This window comes from Myxocyprinus asiaticus, chromosome 7, assembly GCF_019703515.2.
Source record: "Myxocyprinus asiaticus isolate MX2 ecotype Aquarium Trade chromosome 7, UBuf_Myxa_2, whole genome shotgun sequence".
Lineage (NCBI taxonomy): Eukaryota > Metazoa > Chordata > Actinopteri > Cypriniformes > Catostomidae > Myxocyprinus > Myxocyprinus asiaticus.
Window position 1 is genome coordinate 36,508,373 of NC_059350.1, and position 19,260 is coordinate 36,527,632.

Sequence of the window (19,260 nt, forward strand, 5' to 3'; positions counted from 1 at the left end):
ATGCACTGCCATAATCTCACTTTTAGACTTATTCACCGATAGACCTGAGGCATCAGAGAACAATTTTATTGCCTCCAGAATAAAGGAGACTTTGTTTTTGTTCTTTAAAAATTATCAGGTATCATCTGCAAGTTGAATAATAATTAAATTGTGATCTATCTCAATGCCTTTAATTTTAGAGCAATGTATAGTGTAGAGATTTAATGTTTCAGCTACTAATAAAAATAAAAAGGGGGATATAAGGCAACCTTGTCTAATACCTCTTCGAAGAATAAACCAAGGAGAAGTACTATTAGATAAGGACACATTACTAGAAATGTTATTATAAAATGTTTGTACCATATTTATAAATCCTGGGCCAAAATCAAAACACTTTAAAGCCTGATACATAAAGTTGTGTTCTACCGTATCAAACACCTTATAAAAATCTAGAAATAAAATAAGAGCCTCATCATTAACTAGTTCTAGATCATCTAAAAGGTCCAACACCAATCGAATATTATTTGAAATGTGTCTTCCTCTCATGAAACCTGATTGGGTGACTGATAAAATTTCCTCCAAGCATGGTTTTAATCTATTGGCATATAAAGATGCTAATAATTTGTAATCTGAATTAAGCAGTGTAATAGGGCGCCAATTATCTAAATGCAAAATATCTTTTTTTGGAATCAATGTAATTAGGCCCTGCTTCATTGACTCTGAAAGCTCACCATTTTCCACACATTCCGTAAACATATCCAAAATAAACACTCCGATATCTTCCCAAAAAATTATATAAAACTCAAAAGGGAAAACCATCAGGCCCTGGGCTTTTATTAAAAGGAGTTTTTTTAAATAATGCCATCTAGTTCTTTCAGTGCCATCTCCTATTTGCAAACGTTTTTGGTATTTATACCTATAGAGGGAATAAAGGTTTGTATCTTGCTTTTTTTCCCCTGATTCTAACCATTTGGCCCTGGATCTAATAAAGACCCCTTTAGCCTTTTCCGTGTAACGAGAGTTTAATTTTTCTCTTAACAAATATAATTTTTCTTTGTTTAGTGCACTAGAAGTCAGACATGCAATACGATTAATTTCTTTTAATAATGTTGTGTATTGTGATTCCTTTAATTTTGAAAGATTTTTGCTAAATTGTAAAGACAATTTATGACAATCATATTTAAACAATTCCCAATTTAAAGTCTGAGAGATATTAGTATTTGTTTTAAAAGTTTCAATTATGCTTTTTATGCCCGAACAGTAATTATGGTTTTGTAACAGGGAAGTATTTAATTTCCAATACCCTGGCTTCCTTAGGGAACCATGAGTAAATTCAGAAATTTCTAGATCAATACCAGCATGGTCAGTTAATGGTGCATGAGAAATATTACAGGATTTAGCAAAAGGGACTAGGCTATCAGATACCAACCAAAGATCAATGCAGGATTTTTGCGACATGTCAGATTTAAACCAAGTAAAGTATGAGGTAATGTCCATATGAATGAATCTGTAAATATCTACCAAAGAGAGATTAGAGCAAATATAACTAATTATTTTATTAATAGTATTAGTGCCACTTTTGGGTGGAAAACAATCCAAACATAAATCAGAAGCCTCATCAAAAAAAAAAAAGAGCTAAGTGCAACACTTGTCCCTTCATCCTCAACAAATTCAAGCCTAAAGTTTAGCGTATAAAGTTCAGTAGAACCCTTAAAAATAAAACTCTCTCATGAGGATAGTAAACCCCACACTATGGGGCTATATGTCATTAAGAGTTTGAACAATGCTGTCCACTGTTATCTTTTTCCCATCGATGATGGCAGTTGAACCCTGAAACCTTGCACATTTACCTTCAAGTCTGGCTTGACTTACAAGTGGCCATAACTTGTTTCGAGCGTCCCTTGCACGCTGTGTCAAGTCCTCCGTTATCCTACTGTTCTTTTGCTTGAGAAGTTCCGAGTGCTTTGCATCAGTCCAGATGCGGTCACGGTGCGTGCGGGAGATGAACTGTACAATAAATCGATAAGGTTGAGTGAACCCTTTCTTTCTAAGCCTATGGGCTACGTCAATCGAGGTTTGGAGAACATCAGCGAGGCCAGGTGAAACATAAGCCAATATTTCCATCACGGCCATTTTTACATTTTCACCCTCCACTTCTGGGACACCAGCAATCCGTAGATTCCAACGTCTCTTGTATGTCTCTAGTTCATCCAACTTTTCCCAGAGTTGCTTGTTTTCAGTCATTAAGGATACAATTTGATCCTTCATCTTGTTAGAACTGGTGATGGCACAGTCAGCCTTGTCAGAGACCAAATCAATCAATCATCAATATGGCCAGAGTTACAGAACACTGATTTTTCGATCGCCAATAACTTCTCCAAAAATGTATCCTGTTTTTTCCCCAACCTCTCAATTGCCTCCAAGAGAACTGCGTTTGGTGGCTCCGTGACATCGAGTGGGGACTCTTGGTCATAGTCTCTGGGAATGCCTCTAAATCTTTAGTTGTATCCTCTTCACCAGAAGTCTTTGCGTAGTCACGTGCACGTTTTACTGCTATAACGTCTTCCATTTGCTTTGAAAAGTGCAGGGTAAGGGTCTTGATGAGACAAATTTGTTTTAAGCGAGAGAAGAGAACTCCGTCACTTTCCGCTTTGCAATTAGCATGCTAATTTTAAAAAAAAAAGTGTAAAATAAAAAGACATCCTCAAGACAAAACACTTAAAACGTAAGGGATATTCCTGTTCTCAAATTAGGAACATTTAAGAATATGTATAATCACATGAGGATAAATTTGATCAGGAATTGCACTTCATTTTCTAAGAGCTGCAAAAGATACGACTTACACCGGCACCATCATGGCCCTTGTCGGTCGTTTGGTGTGTGTATCCTGGATTCCACAGTCTTCAGAAACCCCAAAGAAAATGCACGCCGGGAAAAATATTAACTTTTCATCAATTGCCTATACATGATCATAAGCGACTGAAGCTCTGGCTTATCATGCTGAACCTGGATATCAGTACACCCCTACATTCTCTCAAATATTGGAGGGTGTGCAGTGAACATTTTACCCCTGAGGATTTCAGACCATTGAAAGAAACAAAGGGTCGATATCTGAATTCATCGGCTGTGCCCGTGCTGTTTTTCCAGCGAACTCAGGTATGCTTGAAAACTTTGTCATTGTCACGCCTCCCTCGGGCTCTGCACCTCCCTCAGCGCTCCGCTCCTCGTCACCCGATTTCTAATTCACTGCACCTGCACTCAATTCACTCGCTCATCACTGCCTGCATAAATAAGTTTGTGAAGCTTCTTTTCTATGTGATATCCCCTGTACCATTGATCTCACTGTGTAAACCCTGTAAATCCGGTGAATCTCAGCAAACGCTCTCGCGCTTGGTTTCACTAACTACAACTTGTGTGGCTTGAATTCCTGACAGTCATATAGCCTATATATTTCTGCTAAAGAAAAAGCACAAGTAGATAACACAACGGCATTTCTCAGATTTAAAGGATGATTATTTACTGCAGTAATGGTTTTTTTATTATTATTTGGAGAAAAAAAAACAACAATTATATTGTTTTGGTTTGTGAACGGCACTTGGTCTGTGCAAGTTTCTCTTGTAAACAATGACGTGCTTCCTGCCTCCTCCTCCACGTGACGCCTTACCAATGAGCTTACGTCATCCCTCTCATGAGCGCGAGTCACAGAGATGAACGGAAGCGAACATTTGTAGTTAAAAAGTATATAAGTATTGTTTTGTTTCTAAAAATAATCAATCGTTTGGGTTCAGAAGAACTGTATTTGTCGACTGGAGTCGTGTGGATTATTTTGATGCACCCTAAATATGCATTTTGGACCATCAAAAAATGGAATAAATACACTTGCATTGTTTAGAGGAGGAGGCCTGAAATGAAATCCTAAAAATCATAAATTTTGTTTTGATGAAGAAACTCAGGTACATCTTGGATGGCCTGAGGGTGAGTAAATTATAAGCAAATTTTCATTTTTGGGTGAACTATTCCTTTAATATGGAAGCAAGCCTAGTTAAAATCATTCATATCCTACATTGCTGTCACAGGACCTCACTATGTTGCATGTTTAATTTATGCATCTAGTTATCATCTAAAAAATAAAAAAAAGGTTAATTCTTATCCAATTGTGTTTCAAAATGTATTAATCTTTGTCAGTCCAATCAAATAATTGGTTAAGAAGAAGACTGAAATACAAAAAAGTGTTAAAAACATTAAAAATGCCATTCTAAATATTCACAAACAACCCAGCTTGGTAGCTACAATGTCACAGCTAGAGGCTTTTTGGGCGTGGAGGTACAGGCAGCATTTTTCTTGTTGGAAAGGGGATGAGATATTTTAGCTGACCCCAAGCTGCCTTCTGTTTGTCTTCTGCCTTTCATCAAAAACATCAGCGACCAAATCTAATTTTAGATCAGAACATCAGCGATCTAATTTAAAGAAATCAAGATAGTCCTAGGTTAATAAAATGTGCTGACAAATAGCTAACTGGCTGTTTAGACTCACTTAGACATTAATACTAGAGATGTAGCAGTTCAGATAAGATACCAGGGCTCAAGGCTAAGGATTTTTTCTACTGGCCCGGTCAGGCCAGTGCTTCAGATTTTTACTTGCCCTGCCAAAATTTTCACTGGCCCCAACACAAAAATGAAAAATAGCTGTTTTTACGATCATGGCTTTAAAAAACTGTGTCCAAAGCTAAATATATTTTATGTCCTGTATATTACGTTTTTAGACGTATTATTCCCCCAAAACTGTATCACGTTTATAATTTACAAGATATGATTTATGCCTTATGTAACCACATATAAGCGGTTTACAGTTATTAATTCATCACATTAACCTCAGCCGTCCTGCCATTTACACATGCGTTTTTAAGCGAAGAGTTTTGTGGAGCAAATGATGGGTTTTCCATCACCCATTTAGTCAGTCTTTCAACTTTTGGGCCTTGTGTAATGTTTTCACAACCAGGATCAAAGATTTAGTTACTGAGTTAAAGATTTGATTATTGGCTGAATGTAATAAACATAAGAATCCCTGAGAGAGGAGACCTTGGTAGGGTTGCACCAGCTGAGCGTAAGGTCTCACGTAAGTTGGGACATAAAGTTCACACTAAGGGCTTTGTAACTACTAGTTAGTTTGTAACTAAGTCAGTGCTTAATTTGGTCGCACCACCTGTTCTTAAGGCAAGACTTAACTAGTAGTCACAGAATATGACGTTTACCTGTATTGATCCAATAAACAGCCTTCAAATTTGTACACAGACCTGTTAAAAAGCCGTGAGTTTCAGATTGATCTTGTTACGGTTGATGTTCAAACTTTGTTTGCTCATGCAACTGTCAGCTGTAATAAATTATATCCCCATTAAAATACGATACGTAATAAAAGTAAATTTGATAAATAGTATATTTGCCCTGTGTAAATAACAATATATAGGAACTGTATCTAAAATAAATAAGGGGTGATAAATAAATACTAATACAACAGGCTGGAAAAATAGACATTTATTAATTTTAATATCCTATATACAGGTGCATCTCAATAAATTAGAATGTCATGGAAAAGTTCATTTATTTCAGTAATTCAACTCAAACTGTGAAACTCGTGTATTAAATAAATTCAATGCACACAGACTGAAGTAGTTTAAGTCTTTGGTTCTTTTAATTGTGATGATTTTGGCTCACATTTAACAAAAACCCACCAATTCACTATCTCAACAAATTAGAATATGGTGACATGCCATTCAGCTAATCAACTCAAAACACCTGCAAAGGTTTCCTGAGCCTTCAAAATGGTCTCTCAGTTTGGTTCACTAGGCTACACAATCATGGGCAAGACTGCTGATCTGACAGTTGTCCATAAGACAATCATTGACACCCTTCACAAGGAGGGTAACCACAAACATTCATTGCCAAAGAAGCTGGCTGTTCACAGAGTTCTGTATCCAAGCATGTTAACAGAAAGTTGAGTGGAAGGAAAAAGTGTGGAAGAAAAAGATGCACAACCAACCGAGAGAACCGCAGCCTTATGAGGACTGTCAAGCAAAATCGATTCAAGAATTTGGCTGAACTTCACAAGGAATGGACTAAGGCTGGGGTCAAGGCATCAAGAGCCACCACACACAGACGTGTCAAGGAATTTGGCTACAGTTGTCGTATTCCTCTTGTTAAGCCACTCCTGAACCACAGACAACGTCAGAGGCGTCTTACCTGGGCTAAGGAGAAGAAGAACTGGACTGTTGCCCAGTGGTCCAAAGTCCTCTTTTCAGATGAGAGCAAGTTTTGTATTTCATTTGGAAACCAAGGTCCTAGAGTCTGGAGGAAGGGTGGAGAAGCTCATAGCCCAAGTTGCTTGAAGTCCAGTGTTAAGTTTCCACAGTCTGTGATGATTTGGGTGCAATGTCATCTGCTGGTGTTGGTCCATTGTCACTGCACCCGTTTACCAAGAAATTTTGGAGCACTTCATGCTTCCTTCTGCTGACCAGCTTTTTAAAGATGCTGATTTCATTTTCCAGCAGGATTTGGCACTTGCCCACACTGCCAAAAGCACCAAAAGTTGGTTAAATGACCATGGTGTTGGTGTGCTTGACTGGCCAGCAAACTCACCAGACCTGAACCCTATAGAGAATCTATGGGGTATTGTCAAGAGGAAAATGAGAAACAAGAGACCAAAAAATCCAGATGAGCTGAAGGCCACTGTCAAAGAAACCTGGGCTTCCATACCACCTCAGCAGTGCCACAAACTGATCACCTCCATGCCACGCCGAATTGAGGCAGTAATTAAAGCAAAAGGAGCCCCTACCAAGTATTGAGAACATATACAGTAAATGAACATACTTTCCAGAAGGCCAACAATTCACTAAAAATGTTTTTTTTATTGGTCTTATGATGTATTCTAATTTGTTGAGATAGTGAATTGGTGGGTTTTTATTAAATATGAGCCAAAATCATCACAATTAAAAGAACCAAAGACTTAAACTACTTCAGTCTGTGTGCATTGAATTTATTTAATACACGAGTTTCACAATTTGAGTTGAGTTACTGAAATAAATGAACTTTTCCATGACATTCTAATTTATTGAGATGCACCTGTATATTTTGAATGTGCTGAAAATTGACACTGGGCGACACACCCTAAAAACTGTACCGTTAAAATGGTTTCATGCTGAAAGAGCTGCTTAAAAGTACGTTTTTATCTCTCTCATAAATGTAAACGAGTGTAAATGTCAACATCATACTGTATGTCGAAAGGACTGAAGCCTGTCACGCAAAACATGAGCTCATTGATGTCATAAAATATCAGTCTGCTTTTTTATTCCAACCGTTACTCCTGGTCGGAGTCTTCCGTAAATATTTAGTTTATACGTAGGGTTACATTCTACCTAAGTTTAATGGTGCACTGCTCAAATATTTAGTAGTGTGTAAATTGTGACTTAGTGCCCATTTACGCCACAACTTGGCTAAGATGTAACTCACATATAGCTGGTACAACTGGCCCCTTGCTACTAAATCGGTTGTGATGTGTAATATACAGTAGGTAGACATTAGGCCTAATCTGTGAATTAAGAATGTGGATATAAACATGAAATTAGACAACCCAGACAAGACCAACAATGACTGATACACAAAGCACAGAAAGAAAATACCAGTACAGTCCAGAAATGAGACATGCAACAGGTGTGTCATGAGGATGACATAAAGTAGACGGTTTTAAATAGTCATCCCTGCAGCTGAACAGCTCTGAAAATAGTAATTACTAGAGTGATTTTGCTTCTTTTCAATTCAAATGCCATTATCATGTCGAATTAATGTTTACGTTTTTTTTACGATTACGTTACCTAATTAAATCTATATTTACATTTTGGATACTGAGCTCATGAATATCAGCCACATGTATAACCGGTGTTTAACTGAGGTTATTAAGTTTCATTCTGCACTTCATTTCTAAAGGCAAAATAATGAGATAAAAGGCGCTTTTTTTTTCACTGTGGGAACAATTCTAGTGCTCTGTCCCTTAAACAGTGTCTACACTGAATGAAGAGAGATGCACGGAGAGACACAGATTTACAGTCCAACAGAAAGAAACTATTGATTTCTTGTGTTCCTATGAATGGATAACTAATTTTCACCAACATGTTAAAACGAAAAAATGTGGGAATTTCATGCACTGTGTACACAGGGAAAGTGCGGGGATACTTCAAATGTTGCGCAAGATGTGCAATCCTGCTCCGAAATTCATGAAGTGGGTTTTTTTCCTGCTACTTTCTACACATTGGTAATTGCTGCTGCTAAGACACTCGGAAAATAGCAAGGACAGTTCTAGGAGAGCGCCCGGTGTGTGCACGTTCTTGTGCGCACACGCATCCAATATATTATGCGCTCACACGTCTTTGCGAGCCAAATATAATCGCGCTCACTCGTCTCTGAGTGCGGGGTTAGAAGACTTTGTTTGCTCCATGTAATTTTTGTGCTCTCACACTTGTCTGCTTCCACTAATGTTATAAATGCAGCACTGGTCCGATCGGGCAAGTGACAATTCTAGCAACTGGCCTGAATCACTCTCACACTGGCCCCGGGCCATCGGGCAGTCTTTATTGTTGAGCCCTGGATAATAATACATAATTCTTCCAATTTTGCCTTGCCTTTATAAATATGTATTCTTATATATATATATATATATATATATATATATATATATATATATATATATATACATTTTTTTATCCCCTTTTCTCCTGATTTGGAATGCCCAATTCCCACTACTTAGTAGGTCCTCATGGTGGCACGGTTACTCACCTCAATCAGGGTGGCGGAGGACAAGTCTCAGTTGCCTCCGCTTCTGAGACTGTCAATCTGTGCATTGTTGTGCATGACAACATGGAGACTCACAGCACGGGAGGCTCATGTTACTCTCCGCGATCCACGCACAACTTACCACACACCCCATAGAGAGCGAGAACCACTAATCGCGACCACGAGGAGGTTACCCCATGTGACTCTACCCTCCCTAGCAACCGGGCCAATTTGGTTGCTTAGGAGACCTGGCTGGAGTCACTTAGCACACCCTGGATTCGAACTCGCGACTCCAGGGGTGGTAGTCAGCATCAATACTCGCTGAGCTACCCAGGCCCCTTATAAATATGTATTCTTACAGTATTCATGTATTCGGAATACGTCACTTTTATGTGATATATTGGAATACATTACTGAATACTTTTTAAGGGATAGTTCACCCAAAAATGAAAATTCTTTCATCATTTACTCACTTTCATGCCATCCCAGACGTGTATGACTTTCTATCTTCTGCAGAACACAAACAAAGATTTTTAGAAGAATATCTCAGCTCTGTAGGTCCATACAATGCAAGTGAATGGTGGCCAGAACTATGAAGTTCAAAAAGCACATAATGGCAGCATTAAAGTAATCCATATGACTCCATGGTTTAATATATGTTTTCTGACGTGATGCAATCACTTTGGGTGAGAAACAGGTCAATATTTCAATCATTTTTTACTATAAATCTCCACTTTCAATTTCAGAATGTGAAAGTGAAAGTGGAGATTTATAGTAAAAAAGGAATTAAATATTGATCTGTTTCTCAGCCACATTATCTCACTTCTGAAGACATCGATTTAACAACTGGAGTCATATGGATTACTTTTATGCTGCCTTTATGTGATTTTTGGAGCTTGAAAGGTCTGGTCACCATTCACTTGCTTTGAATAGACCTATAGAGCTGAGATATTCTTCTAAAAATCTTTGTTTTTAGCAGAACAAAATAAGTCATACACATCTGGGATGGCATAAGGGTGAGTAAATGATGACTTTTTGGGTGAACTATCCCTTTAAGGGTGAAAATTTTGTATTCAGCCCAAAATACTTTAAGTATTCTACCCAACCCTGCATGAGTAGTATGCTATTCTGAACATTCTGTGTTAATTGCATCTGTCTGGATCTTGAGGGTGGAAATACCTCAAACTCTTTATGGAATTGGATAATAGGACCTATTATAAACCAGAGACCAGAATTTGTATTTACCTAAACAGACTGTGTCATTAAACAGGGTTTCTGCTTGTTGAAGGAATGAAATTTAAGACTTTTTAAGACTTTTTAAGGCCAAATAAAAGAAAAATTGAAGACCACTTTCGCAATAATAATAATAAAAAAAAAAAACACATTAAATAATTCATTAGCTGGTAAATACAAAACCACTGAGACTACTTGGATGTCTCTGGACATGTTTTATTGTGCATTTATGTGTTTTCATTTTTTAATTAAGTTAATACAACATTAAAACTCTAAATGAATTCATTAAGAATGCACGTAGCCTAAAGTATGTAGTCTATATTGTGACCCTTCTCTTTAGTCACTTGCTTTCCCGCAAGACATAACGCAATAGACCAATGCTTTGGCAATGTCACAGCTTATGTCAAACATGGAAGTGGTGGCAAAAACCATGTGTAAAAAGTAAACTTTTATCGGATTACATTGTTGAAAAATGATTCCGAGTGCTCTAGTTGACTGCTGTGGCTTCAAGCCATCAACAGAGCTGACTGGACTGAGATCATTTCAACTCTCAACTTTGCAGCAAAAATGTATAGCGAACATGATTACATGATTGTTATTAACTCATTTTATTATAGTAATTGTATCGCTAAGAACATTTGTATTTATGATGGTTCTGTGCCATACTTTCGTTTAATCATCTAATCTGTCAAATCTAACACAACACTCAGTGGGCTTTCTACCACCACTTAATGCGCATGCGCTGACATTTTTGAAAACAAGAGGATTGGACTATAGACCTTATTCACAGTAGCGCCATGTTTGATTTTTAATGGGAATGGAAATGAAGCTGTGAGGGACAGACTTACCATTTCTTCAATGGCATGCATGGTATAAATCTGTAAAAAGCTCCAAGATCCCATCTGATTTTCCACAACTCAATTGTCTGGAGTTTTTTGTCTACTGAATGTCCTTGAAAAGAGATTTTTCCAATGGCAGAACGATCCAAAAACACTTTAAACTGCAGTACAGCTCATTGAAGAGACTGTGCGTCTATCCCTCACAGCCTCGTTGTCACTCTCATCAAAAATGTTATATGGCGCTGCTGTGAATAAGGTCTAGCATGTGCTGAATATCATTTATATATTTTTTTTCTTGGCAGACACCTTTACCAAATACTTTAACAAGTAGTTAAAGGGCAGTTCATTTAAAAATGAAATTTCTGTCATCACTGCTAAGCCATGAGTCTGTATGAATTTTTCTCTGCCATAGAACAAAAAAGGAGATGTTAAGCAAAACGTTTAGTCTCAGTCAACATTCACTGTCACTGCATCTTGTTTTTCATTCAATGTAAGTGAATGGTGACTGAAACTCCCTACTGAAATAAGTCATACAGGTTTGCAACAGCATAAAGTGATGACAATTTTCATTTTTGTGTGAAATATCTCAAGTCAAAACTCGTCAGTTACCTTAAAAATGGCTGTTTAAAGTTGACAAAATGTATTGAAAATGTTAACAGATTAAATTATGAAAGAGAACTGTGCTGCATAATTAGTTATGATGTATATTGAAAACAGATTACATTCTATATATTAAATATAGATAATATATTTTCATATTATGTATATTATTAATATTATAATTTTATATCATTATATTATCATTGTTTTGTATATTATTACATTTTTTCTTAAATTGACTGATTCAGATGGCAGAGAAAATACCTGTATGTCAGATGGAGCTCAAGAGAGGTGGAGATAAGAGATATAACAGGTGTAACTCTGCAGCAGAGTAGTTCTGTTAGCTTTACAATTCTTGTCAAAGGTGATGTAAAATAAGGAAGCGCCATGATTTGAAAGGCATCAAAAGACCACTCCAACCTCACGCGCTTGCAAATTGTAACGTTGACGGCTTTGTCGATTATAAGCAGGAGCGACAGTGTTAGTGCATCGCTCGCTTAAAGAGACGCAAAATAACGCCATTTGCATTTCTAACGGGTCTATGAAAGTGTAACATCTGTAATATCATAAGTTCAGTAAAAATGCACTTCCCTGCGAACGCTCACACTAAACTCAAGTGTCAGCTGCTAAATGACGGATGCAAAAGAGAGAGAGAGAGAGGGAGAGAAAGAGAGAGAGATGATTTTGACTCATGCAGAAGACTGTTTTAAGCGTCTCCTCTATTCACGCCCCAAAATGTAAGACTGCTTGTAATTTATTTAAGATATTTAAGACTTTTTAAGGCCTTAAATTTTAAAAAGTAACTGTAAGACTTTTTAAGAACCCTGTTAAAGTTAATGCTGTTATCATGATGTACAGATCTTTATTTATTCCAGAGAACAGCTAGATTGTGCGTATGGAGCCACTGTTCAGAACTTAAACTGTTCCCTTTGCCTCACCTTTGTTCTTGCGCAGGTAGTCAATGCTTTTCTGCAAGATGGTGGACTTGTCCATCTTACGAGTGTTGCCGGGCAACATGGTGCCAAGTTCTTTAATGAGGACATTGAACTGGTCTCGCCTTTTCTTCTCTGACTTATTTCTCGAAACTCTGTGACAGATTGAAAAGACAATATAGAAATAATAAATAAATAAGAATACAACAGCAATCAAACACGCAAAAAAACTAAGACTCACTTTTATTGACCTTTCCGTCTATCTACAGTTTTGCACAGTGTTTTTCATTCATACAGGAAAAGAATTTCAAAAAAAAGGATGGAAACTATCACATTAAGCATTTACGAGCAAAAATTCCACTCAAGTGAAAAAATATATAAAGTTGCTGATGTAAGACAAGACAAGTGGGTGAAATTAAAGTCACCGTTTCGCCTTATCCTTCTCATCTTCCTCCATCAGCACATCAAAAATACTGTCATCATCCCTGAAACACGAAGACGCAAAACACACATTTATTGCATTACTCTGTTTGATGAGGTACAGAGTAATGGGAAATTTAAATGATTTTTTTCCCTGTAAAAGCAGTATAGTTAAATTTGTCTTTTTTTGCATATTGCTGCCCTGTGAGAGAAGCTATGTGCTGCTAAACTGTGCTTCTAGAATATGATTCAAGACAAACTGCAGAATTAAAAAAAACTCAGACTGAATTCTTGTTTATTGTAAGAGTAAACATAAATGCAGAGTGTGGGACAGTAAAGCCCCATGTGTGGATATAAAAGTGGTCCTACACCATCACAAGCAACCTGTCTACATATACATGTAAACATTTATACACAGAACATCAAACCAAATTTTCTGATGTACTAATACTGTAATACATAGATGTCAAAAAGTAGTATGTCTGTAGAACTATGTGAGGACTTTCGGTTTGCCATACCTGTCTCTGGAGCTCATGATAATGCTGTCTCATGGATCAGTCTGGGGTAAAATAAATGTGCCGCATTGGGAAGACATTGGTGAAAAAGACTGGCCAACAAGAAGACCTGTGAAATCAACACATGGACACACAAAAGAAAGATAATTGAACAACAACATATCAATCTCTGTGTAGTTTTATATACTTCCTGAGAATCTGTCAGGTCATTCTTTCTATAGTCAGAGGTGAAAGGTTAATAGAGGACACATAGAGAAGGGTCACATAACTGCTTACACAACAAAAACAGACTCCTTTACACAAGAAACTGTGGATATTTACTTTCTCCTTAGTAAATTTTCATTTACAGATCCGAAAAGACAATAATCAGTGCCAGTCTGAGTCAATGCAGAACTAGTGTAGTGCATTTAAAAGTGCATGCAAATGACTGTCAAGCCTCAAACATTATGCTCATTGCAGTTCAACACTGTAATTACACGCATATTACAACCAAAACAACAGCGATCAACACCTCATAAAAAGGACAGTGGCATTGTACGAAAACACTGAAACGAAACCAACCTTATATCTTATAAAGAAAAGGGAAAATTCACGTCATGCATACAAAGTGATAAGTAAACTTCAATAGTTGTAAAAACCTTACACTATATATAGGCCTTCCAACATAGCTTATGTGTCACCAAACTACCGCCTTTAACGACATTAGCATATCTGCTACCTACCGTTAAACACACAGGTGCCCGGACAACTCTTAGGCCTCCTGTCGTCCACTAGGTCATAAAGCAGCACTGGGGTCAATAAAAATCACGGTGCAATAATGAAAACTGCAATACTGAATTTCAAGCACGCACTTCCTCGAGAGCTCTCCCGAATGTGGGTCAGTGGGCCTAGTAACTCGCGAGGCGTAACCGCGTAACGGAAGCTCGTCCTGATCCTCAACCCCAGCACACAATTTCAATATGCGCCTTCATTGCTTTACACCAACGCAGTTTAAAGGCTTCGTCTTCTTTTACCTTCGATCGGTGGCCGTTCGAGCGCGACTTCGGCTGCGAGTTGGAAGAAAACATTACATTAGGCCAGGCCTTCTTCACGCAAGCAGTCAAAGGCATGCGCATTAGCCTACGCCATAAGCGCACACAGGACACTTCACTTGCAAAATAGTGCGCAAACAATAAGCATACAGTATAGGTTCCTTGCAAAATAGTGCGCTGCCTACTGTTTTGAATGGAAGCCAGAGTCCCCATGGGGGATACCGTTTGTAATGCCTGAGCAAAAACCTATCGTGTTATCGTGGTAGCATGTCATTGAAGTCTAGGCTAACTGAAAAACACAAACAACGACACATTTTAATTTCACAATCTATAACTTCAGTTATACATTATTATGTGTAAAATATGATTGGTGGTGGTGTAGTGGACTAAAGTACTGAATTGGTAAGCAAAAGTTGTTGGTTCAATTCCCACAGCCACCACCATTGTGTCCTTGAGCAAGGCACTTAACTCCAGGTTGCTCCAGGGGGATTATCCCTGTAATAAGGACACTGTAAGTTGCTTTGGATAAAAGCATCTGCCAAATGTGTAAATATAAGAGAATTTGTAAGATCTTTAATTAGGCACTGAATAGAGTACCCATTACTAGCTCTTTGAGCCAATGGAATGGATGTGATGTTAAATGGGGACTCAGTATACCTGGCAGACTCAATTTATCATGACACCTGTCTCTCATTTTTAAGCCATTAGTATCTCATAATATTAAGGCATTTTCTTAAAATCATGACTTAGGATCTTATAATAATTATACATTTCTCATAATTGTACTGTATGTGTTAGTATGTCTCAATATTATGCAGTAGGCTACTTACTCATTATTACAAAACCCTGCAGAAAAGGGGCCTGGGTAGCTCAGCGAGTAAGGACGCTGACTACCACCCCTGGAGTCGCGAGTTTGAATACAGGGCGTGCTGAGTGACTCCAGCCAGGTCTCCTAAGCAACCAAATTGGCCCGGTTGCTAGGGAGGGTAGAGTCACATGGTGTAACCTCCTTGTGGTTGCTATAATGTGGTTTGCTCTCTTTGGGGCGCATGGTGAGTTGTTCGTGGATGCCGCGGAGAATAGCGTGAAGCCTCCACACGCGCTATGTCTCTGTGGTAACGCGCTCAACAAGCCACGTGATAAGATGCGCGGATTGATGTCTCAGACGTGGAGGCAACTGAGATTTGTCCTCCGCCATCCGGATTGAGGCGAGTCACTACGCCACCATGAGGACTTTGGGAATTGGACATTCCAAATTGGGGAGAAAAAGGGGTGAAAAAAACCTGCAGGAAAATCCAGTGTAAGCTGTGTTTTGGAGCATGGGAACTAGTCCAAGCTGATTCGTAGTTGGTTGACCAGCTACCATGTCCCAAAAACCAGGTTGACCACCTTGAGCTGGTATGACCAGCTGATAGCTGGTCAAAGATGGTCTCCCAACTTGAACCAGCTTAAGACCAGCTTTGTACCACCTAATAAGCAGCTTGGATAAGCTAGAAACCAGCTACCATGTTCCAAAACACGGCTACCAGCTTAAGCTGGATTTTTCCAGCAGGGAAATAATTATCTTATGAGATTCCAAGTTATTTTATAAGAAGTTTTCTCAATACGAGGGATGGGTATCAATCAGCTGCATAGTCAGGCCACTGATCAGGGAGTCGGCCATTTCTAGGGCTTTTATTGCAAATTCGTTCCAGTGCACTGAAACGTTCACTCCCTAAAAATTCCCAGAATGCACCTTAAAACCAGGAAGCATCATTGCTCACTATGTTCCCTTAAGGATGAAGATGATCACAAGTGTAAAACTAAACTATTAAGTCAAAGTCTTATTTTCTCTTTAAAGATGTTGTTTGTAATGTCTTTCATCCATAATGACCATGAAAGGAAAACAATCTTTTAAATATTAGATTTGTTAGAAGAAGTTTAAAATATTATTATTAATATTAAAAATAAAATATTTTTATTTCTTTATTTATGTAATTTATTTTTCATAATAACAGTGTAAGTTTGAATATCTACCACGAAAACTCACGACGGTGGGCAAACTCCAATCGAAAGTGATCATCCCTATGCCCTACTCACTCCTAAGGACAGAGCTCTTAAAGTGGTCATGCACTCTGAAGGGAGCATGGCATTACTGTATGAATGTACTCTTTGCTAACAGTGTTGTAGAAGGGACCTTCATGAAAAAATGCATTTAATTACTTTAGTTTTTAACGACCCATCGAATGGCCTCCCCTTCCCGCAGTGCCCTTCATGGGTGCAAAAATGCAGTTCTCTATCGATTCAGTTCACTCAATATTTCCGTTAGCACTATGGGGAATTCCTTCTCCACAACCTTGTTGAAACCCTTATACAATCCTCTAATTGGCAATGGTGTCTGAGCCCCACCCCTTTAGGCATGCATTAGGCCTATATAAGCGGGTGCTCAGTCACCATTTTTTCAGAATTTTCTTCCTTCAAGACTGTAAACTTAATTTTCATCTTGGAACCCTTTCTGCTTTGTTGTCGATATACATTTACTGTGGATGGAACAACTCGTTGCCTGTGATCAGTGCCTGCACAGAGAAGCTTTCCACTGCCCTGTGTGTTCCGGTGAAGAGTTCTCCACATCACCATCGAAGACGCTCTCGATGAAAAGGTTCTTCGCTTCAGATGCTCGTCGTTCCCACATATATACAATATTGACTAAAAGAGCCACTTGCGTGATATGTGTCTTTCTAAAGATGTCGTTAAGCAAGTATTTTCTATGCGAATGGCACATCCCCCCATCTGATGAGAACAAGAGCTGGGTTCGCTGTCTGGGCCATGCCCACGCATGAGGAGCTCTCATAGAGACAGACTGCCCTCACTGCGAGGGCATGAATCTCCTGTTGTTGCGCTCTGGAAACGACCTCGTTCTGAGGGAAGGTCCAGCCTCCCGTGTCCTCCCACCTACCACTTCAGTGTTAAGTCCCAAGGGACCACATAAGGAGGCATGGTGGGGCAGTGAGGTTGAGCTGGAAGTCTTAGAGGAGGATCTCGTGCCGGCGCAAGCGAGCTTCTTGAACTTCCGATCTAACGTCCTTGCCTTTGCAATATGCACGTGATGAGTTCTGGCCCTCTATTAGAGTGCACAGCATTACGTTTGGCGGCTCTGACGATGGGGATGATGCTGTGTTGCTCACGGCTTCAGGCGAGTGGTTCACGGAGGATGCTGAATCCTTCGCTCTTTCCCCAGCGAAGGTGAAGAGCATGCACACGCCACAGACAAGGAGCTTCTTCGCATCCTTGTGAGGGTGGTTGAAGAGCTCGGTCTTGAGTGGTCCCCTCCAGAAGAGCCAGAAAATTCTCGCCTGTATGAATATTTTTTGAAAATCGGCCGTCATCAACAGACCGGAGGAGCACACCATTCTTCCCTGAGGTCTATATGTAGCTCACAGAGACCTGGTGTGTGCCTTATACTCTTCGCGCATTCAGGTCGGAGGTGCTGCTGTCATCACTAAAGTGGACCATGCCGATGAAAAAGGCTATTCAAAACTTACCCCTGTAGAACAGGTGGTTGCAGCTCACCTCTGCATAATACTGCCATGGTATGGAAATCCCGGCCCGCCCACCCTTCCAAGCCGTGTCAACTGACGTCCACACTGGCTGGAAGAGCTTATACAGCAGTGGGCCAAGCTGGTTCAGCACTCCACAACATGTCAGTGCTCCAGGTTTTTCAAGTGAAGCTTCTTCAACAAATGAATGAGCAAGGTTCCGATCCAGAGCTGTTCAAAGAGCTCTGCACTGCTACAGATTTGGCGCTGTGAGCCATGAAAGCTACTGCTCAGGCCATTGGCAAAGCAATGAGCAACCTGGTGATTTTGGATCGGCATATTTGGCTAACTCTCATGGAGATGCATGACGCAGAGAAAGCCACCCTCCTCGACACCCCTGTGTCACCCAATGGTCTCTTTGGCAACGCCGTAGAAAGCTTTTCAGAGCGCTTCATGGCGCAAAAGCAATCTCTAGCGTTAAAAAACTTTCTACCAAAGAGAAGTAGTACTTCCCCTTTCCCGGCATGCTCCCGATCTATTTCTGGTCAGCACCCAACAAAGAATTAATTTCTTGCTGCCCCAGCGCAGCTGAAAGCTACTAATGAGCCGTCAGTGAAGCCACACGAGCCGTGGCCCAAGTGTAAGCACCTGCCGTCTCAGCGCGAAAATGCGCCAACGAAACGTTACTGACATGCCCAGCCCTTTGAAGTGGAGCTCGCTGTTATTCATGGCCCAGAGCCAAAGAAGGCTCGATTAGAGGCACATAGTGTTTCTCCTCTGTTCCCCATTAGTTTTCATCGGCAGGGTTGGGAGGGTTACTTTTGAAATGTATTCCGCTACAGATTACAGAATGCATGCTGTAAAATGTAATTTGTAACATATTCTGTTAGAATACTCAAGGTCAGTAACGTATTCTAAATACTTTGGATTACTTCTTCAGCACTGGTAGATTTTTTCACTTGTTTTGACTATAAAAACTCTGCCAGTACAGTAAGACAAAATACACATGTTAAAAATACATTCTCTGAAAAACCTAAATATCTTATGCAGTGTTGTTTCTAAAACAAGATTAATCTAATTGATCTTGTTTTAAGGATTTTTGATATTTTTACAGGAAAACAATACAAAAATTATTATCAAGAATAAAATTTTTGCCCTAATATCAAAGGTCTTACTAGAAAAAAAGAAATTATGATCCAATGTGAATTATCTTGATAAAAAAATATGATTGTGCATGTAAAATAGCTAGAAATAGCATTTTAGCTTAGTGTAAAGCTGACAATTTACACAATGTTTATTTCTATTTCTTCTGCTCCAAACTTACTTCAAACTTACTTCTCTGTCTGCTTGTATGAATGTAACACATCACAAGAAAGT

The 19,260-nt window shown here is 39.0% G+C and overlaps 1 protein-coding gene across 5 annotated transcripts in view; it reads right to left on the reverse strand.

Annotated features, from left to right (window-relative positions):
- LOC127443356 (circadian locomoter output cycles protein kaput-like) overlaps positions 1 to 14,492 on the reverse strand; it is a 47,045-nt gene extending 32,553 nt beyond the window's left edge. The window contains exons 1-4 of one of the 5 annotated variants that reach the window (XM_051701866.1): positions 14,351 to 14,492; positions 13,341 to 13,446; positions 12,828 to 12,887; positions 12,409 to 12,557 (exon numbers count right to left, since the gene is read on the reverse strand). In XM_051701866.1, coding sequence (XP_051557826.1) covers positions 12,409 to 12,557; positions 12,828 to 12,887; positions 13,341 to 13,357 — 226 coding nt within the window. In that variant the 5' untranslated portion in view covers positions 13,358 to 13,446; positions 14,351 to 14,492. Of the gene's footprint in view, positions 1 to 12,408; positions 12,558 to 12,827; positions 12,888 to 13,340; positions 13,447 to 14,059 lie in introns of those variants that run through there. The other 4 variants (XM_051701865.1, XM_051701868.1, XM_051701867.1 and 1 more) reach the window with 4 other exon arrangements.
- Between the last annotated feature and the right edge of the window lie 4,768 nt (positions 14,493 to 19,260).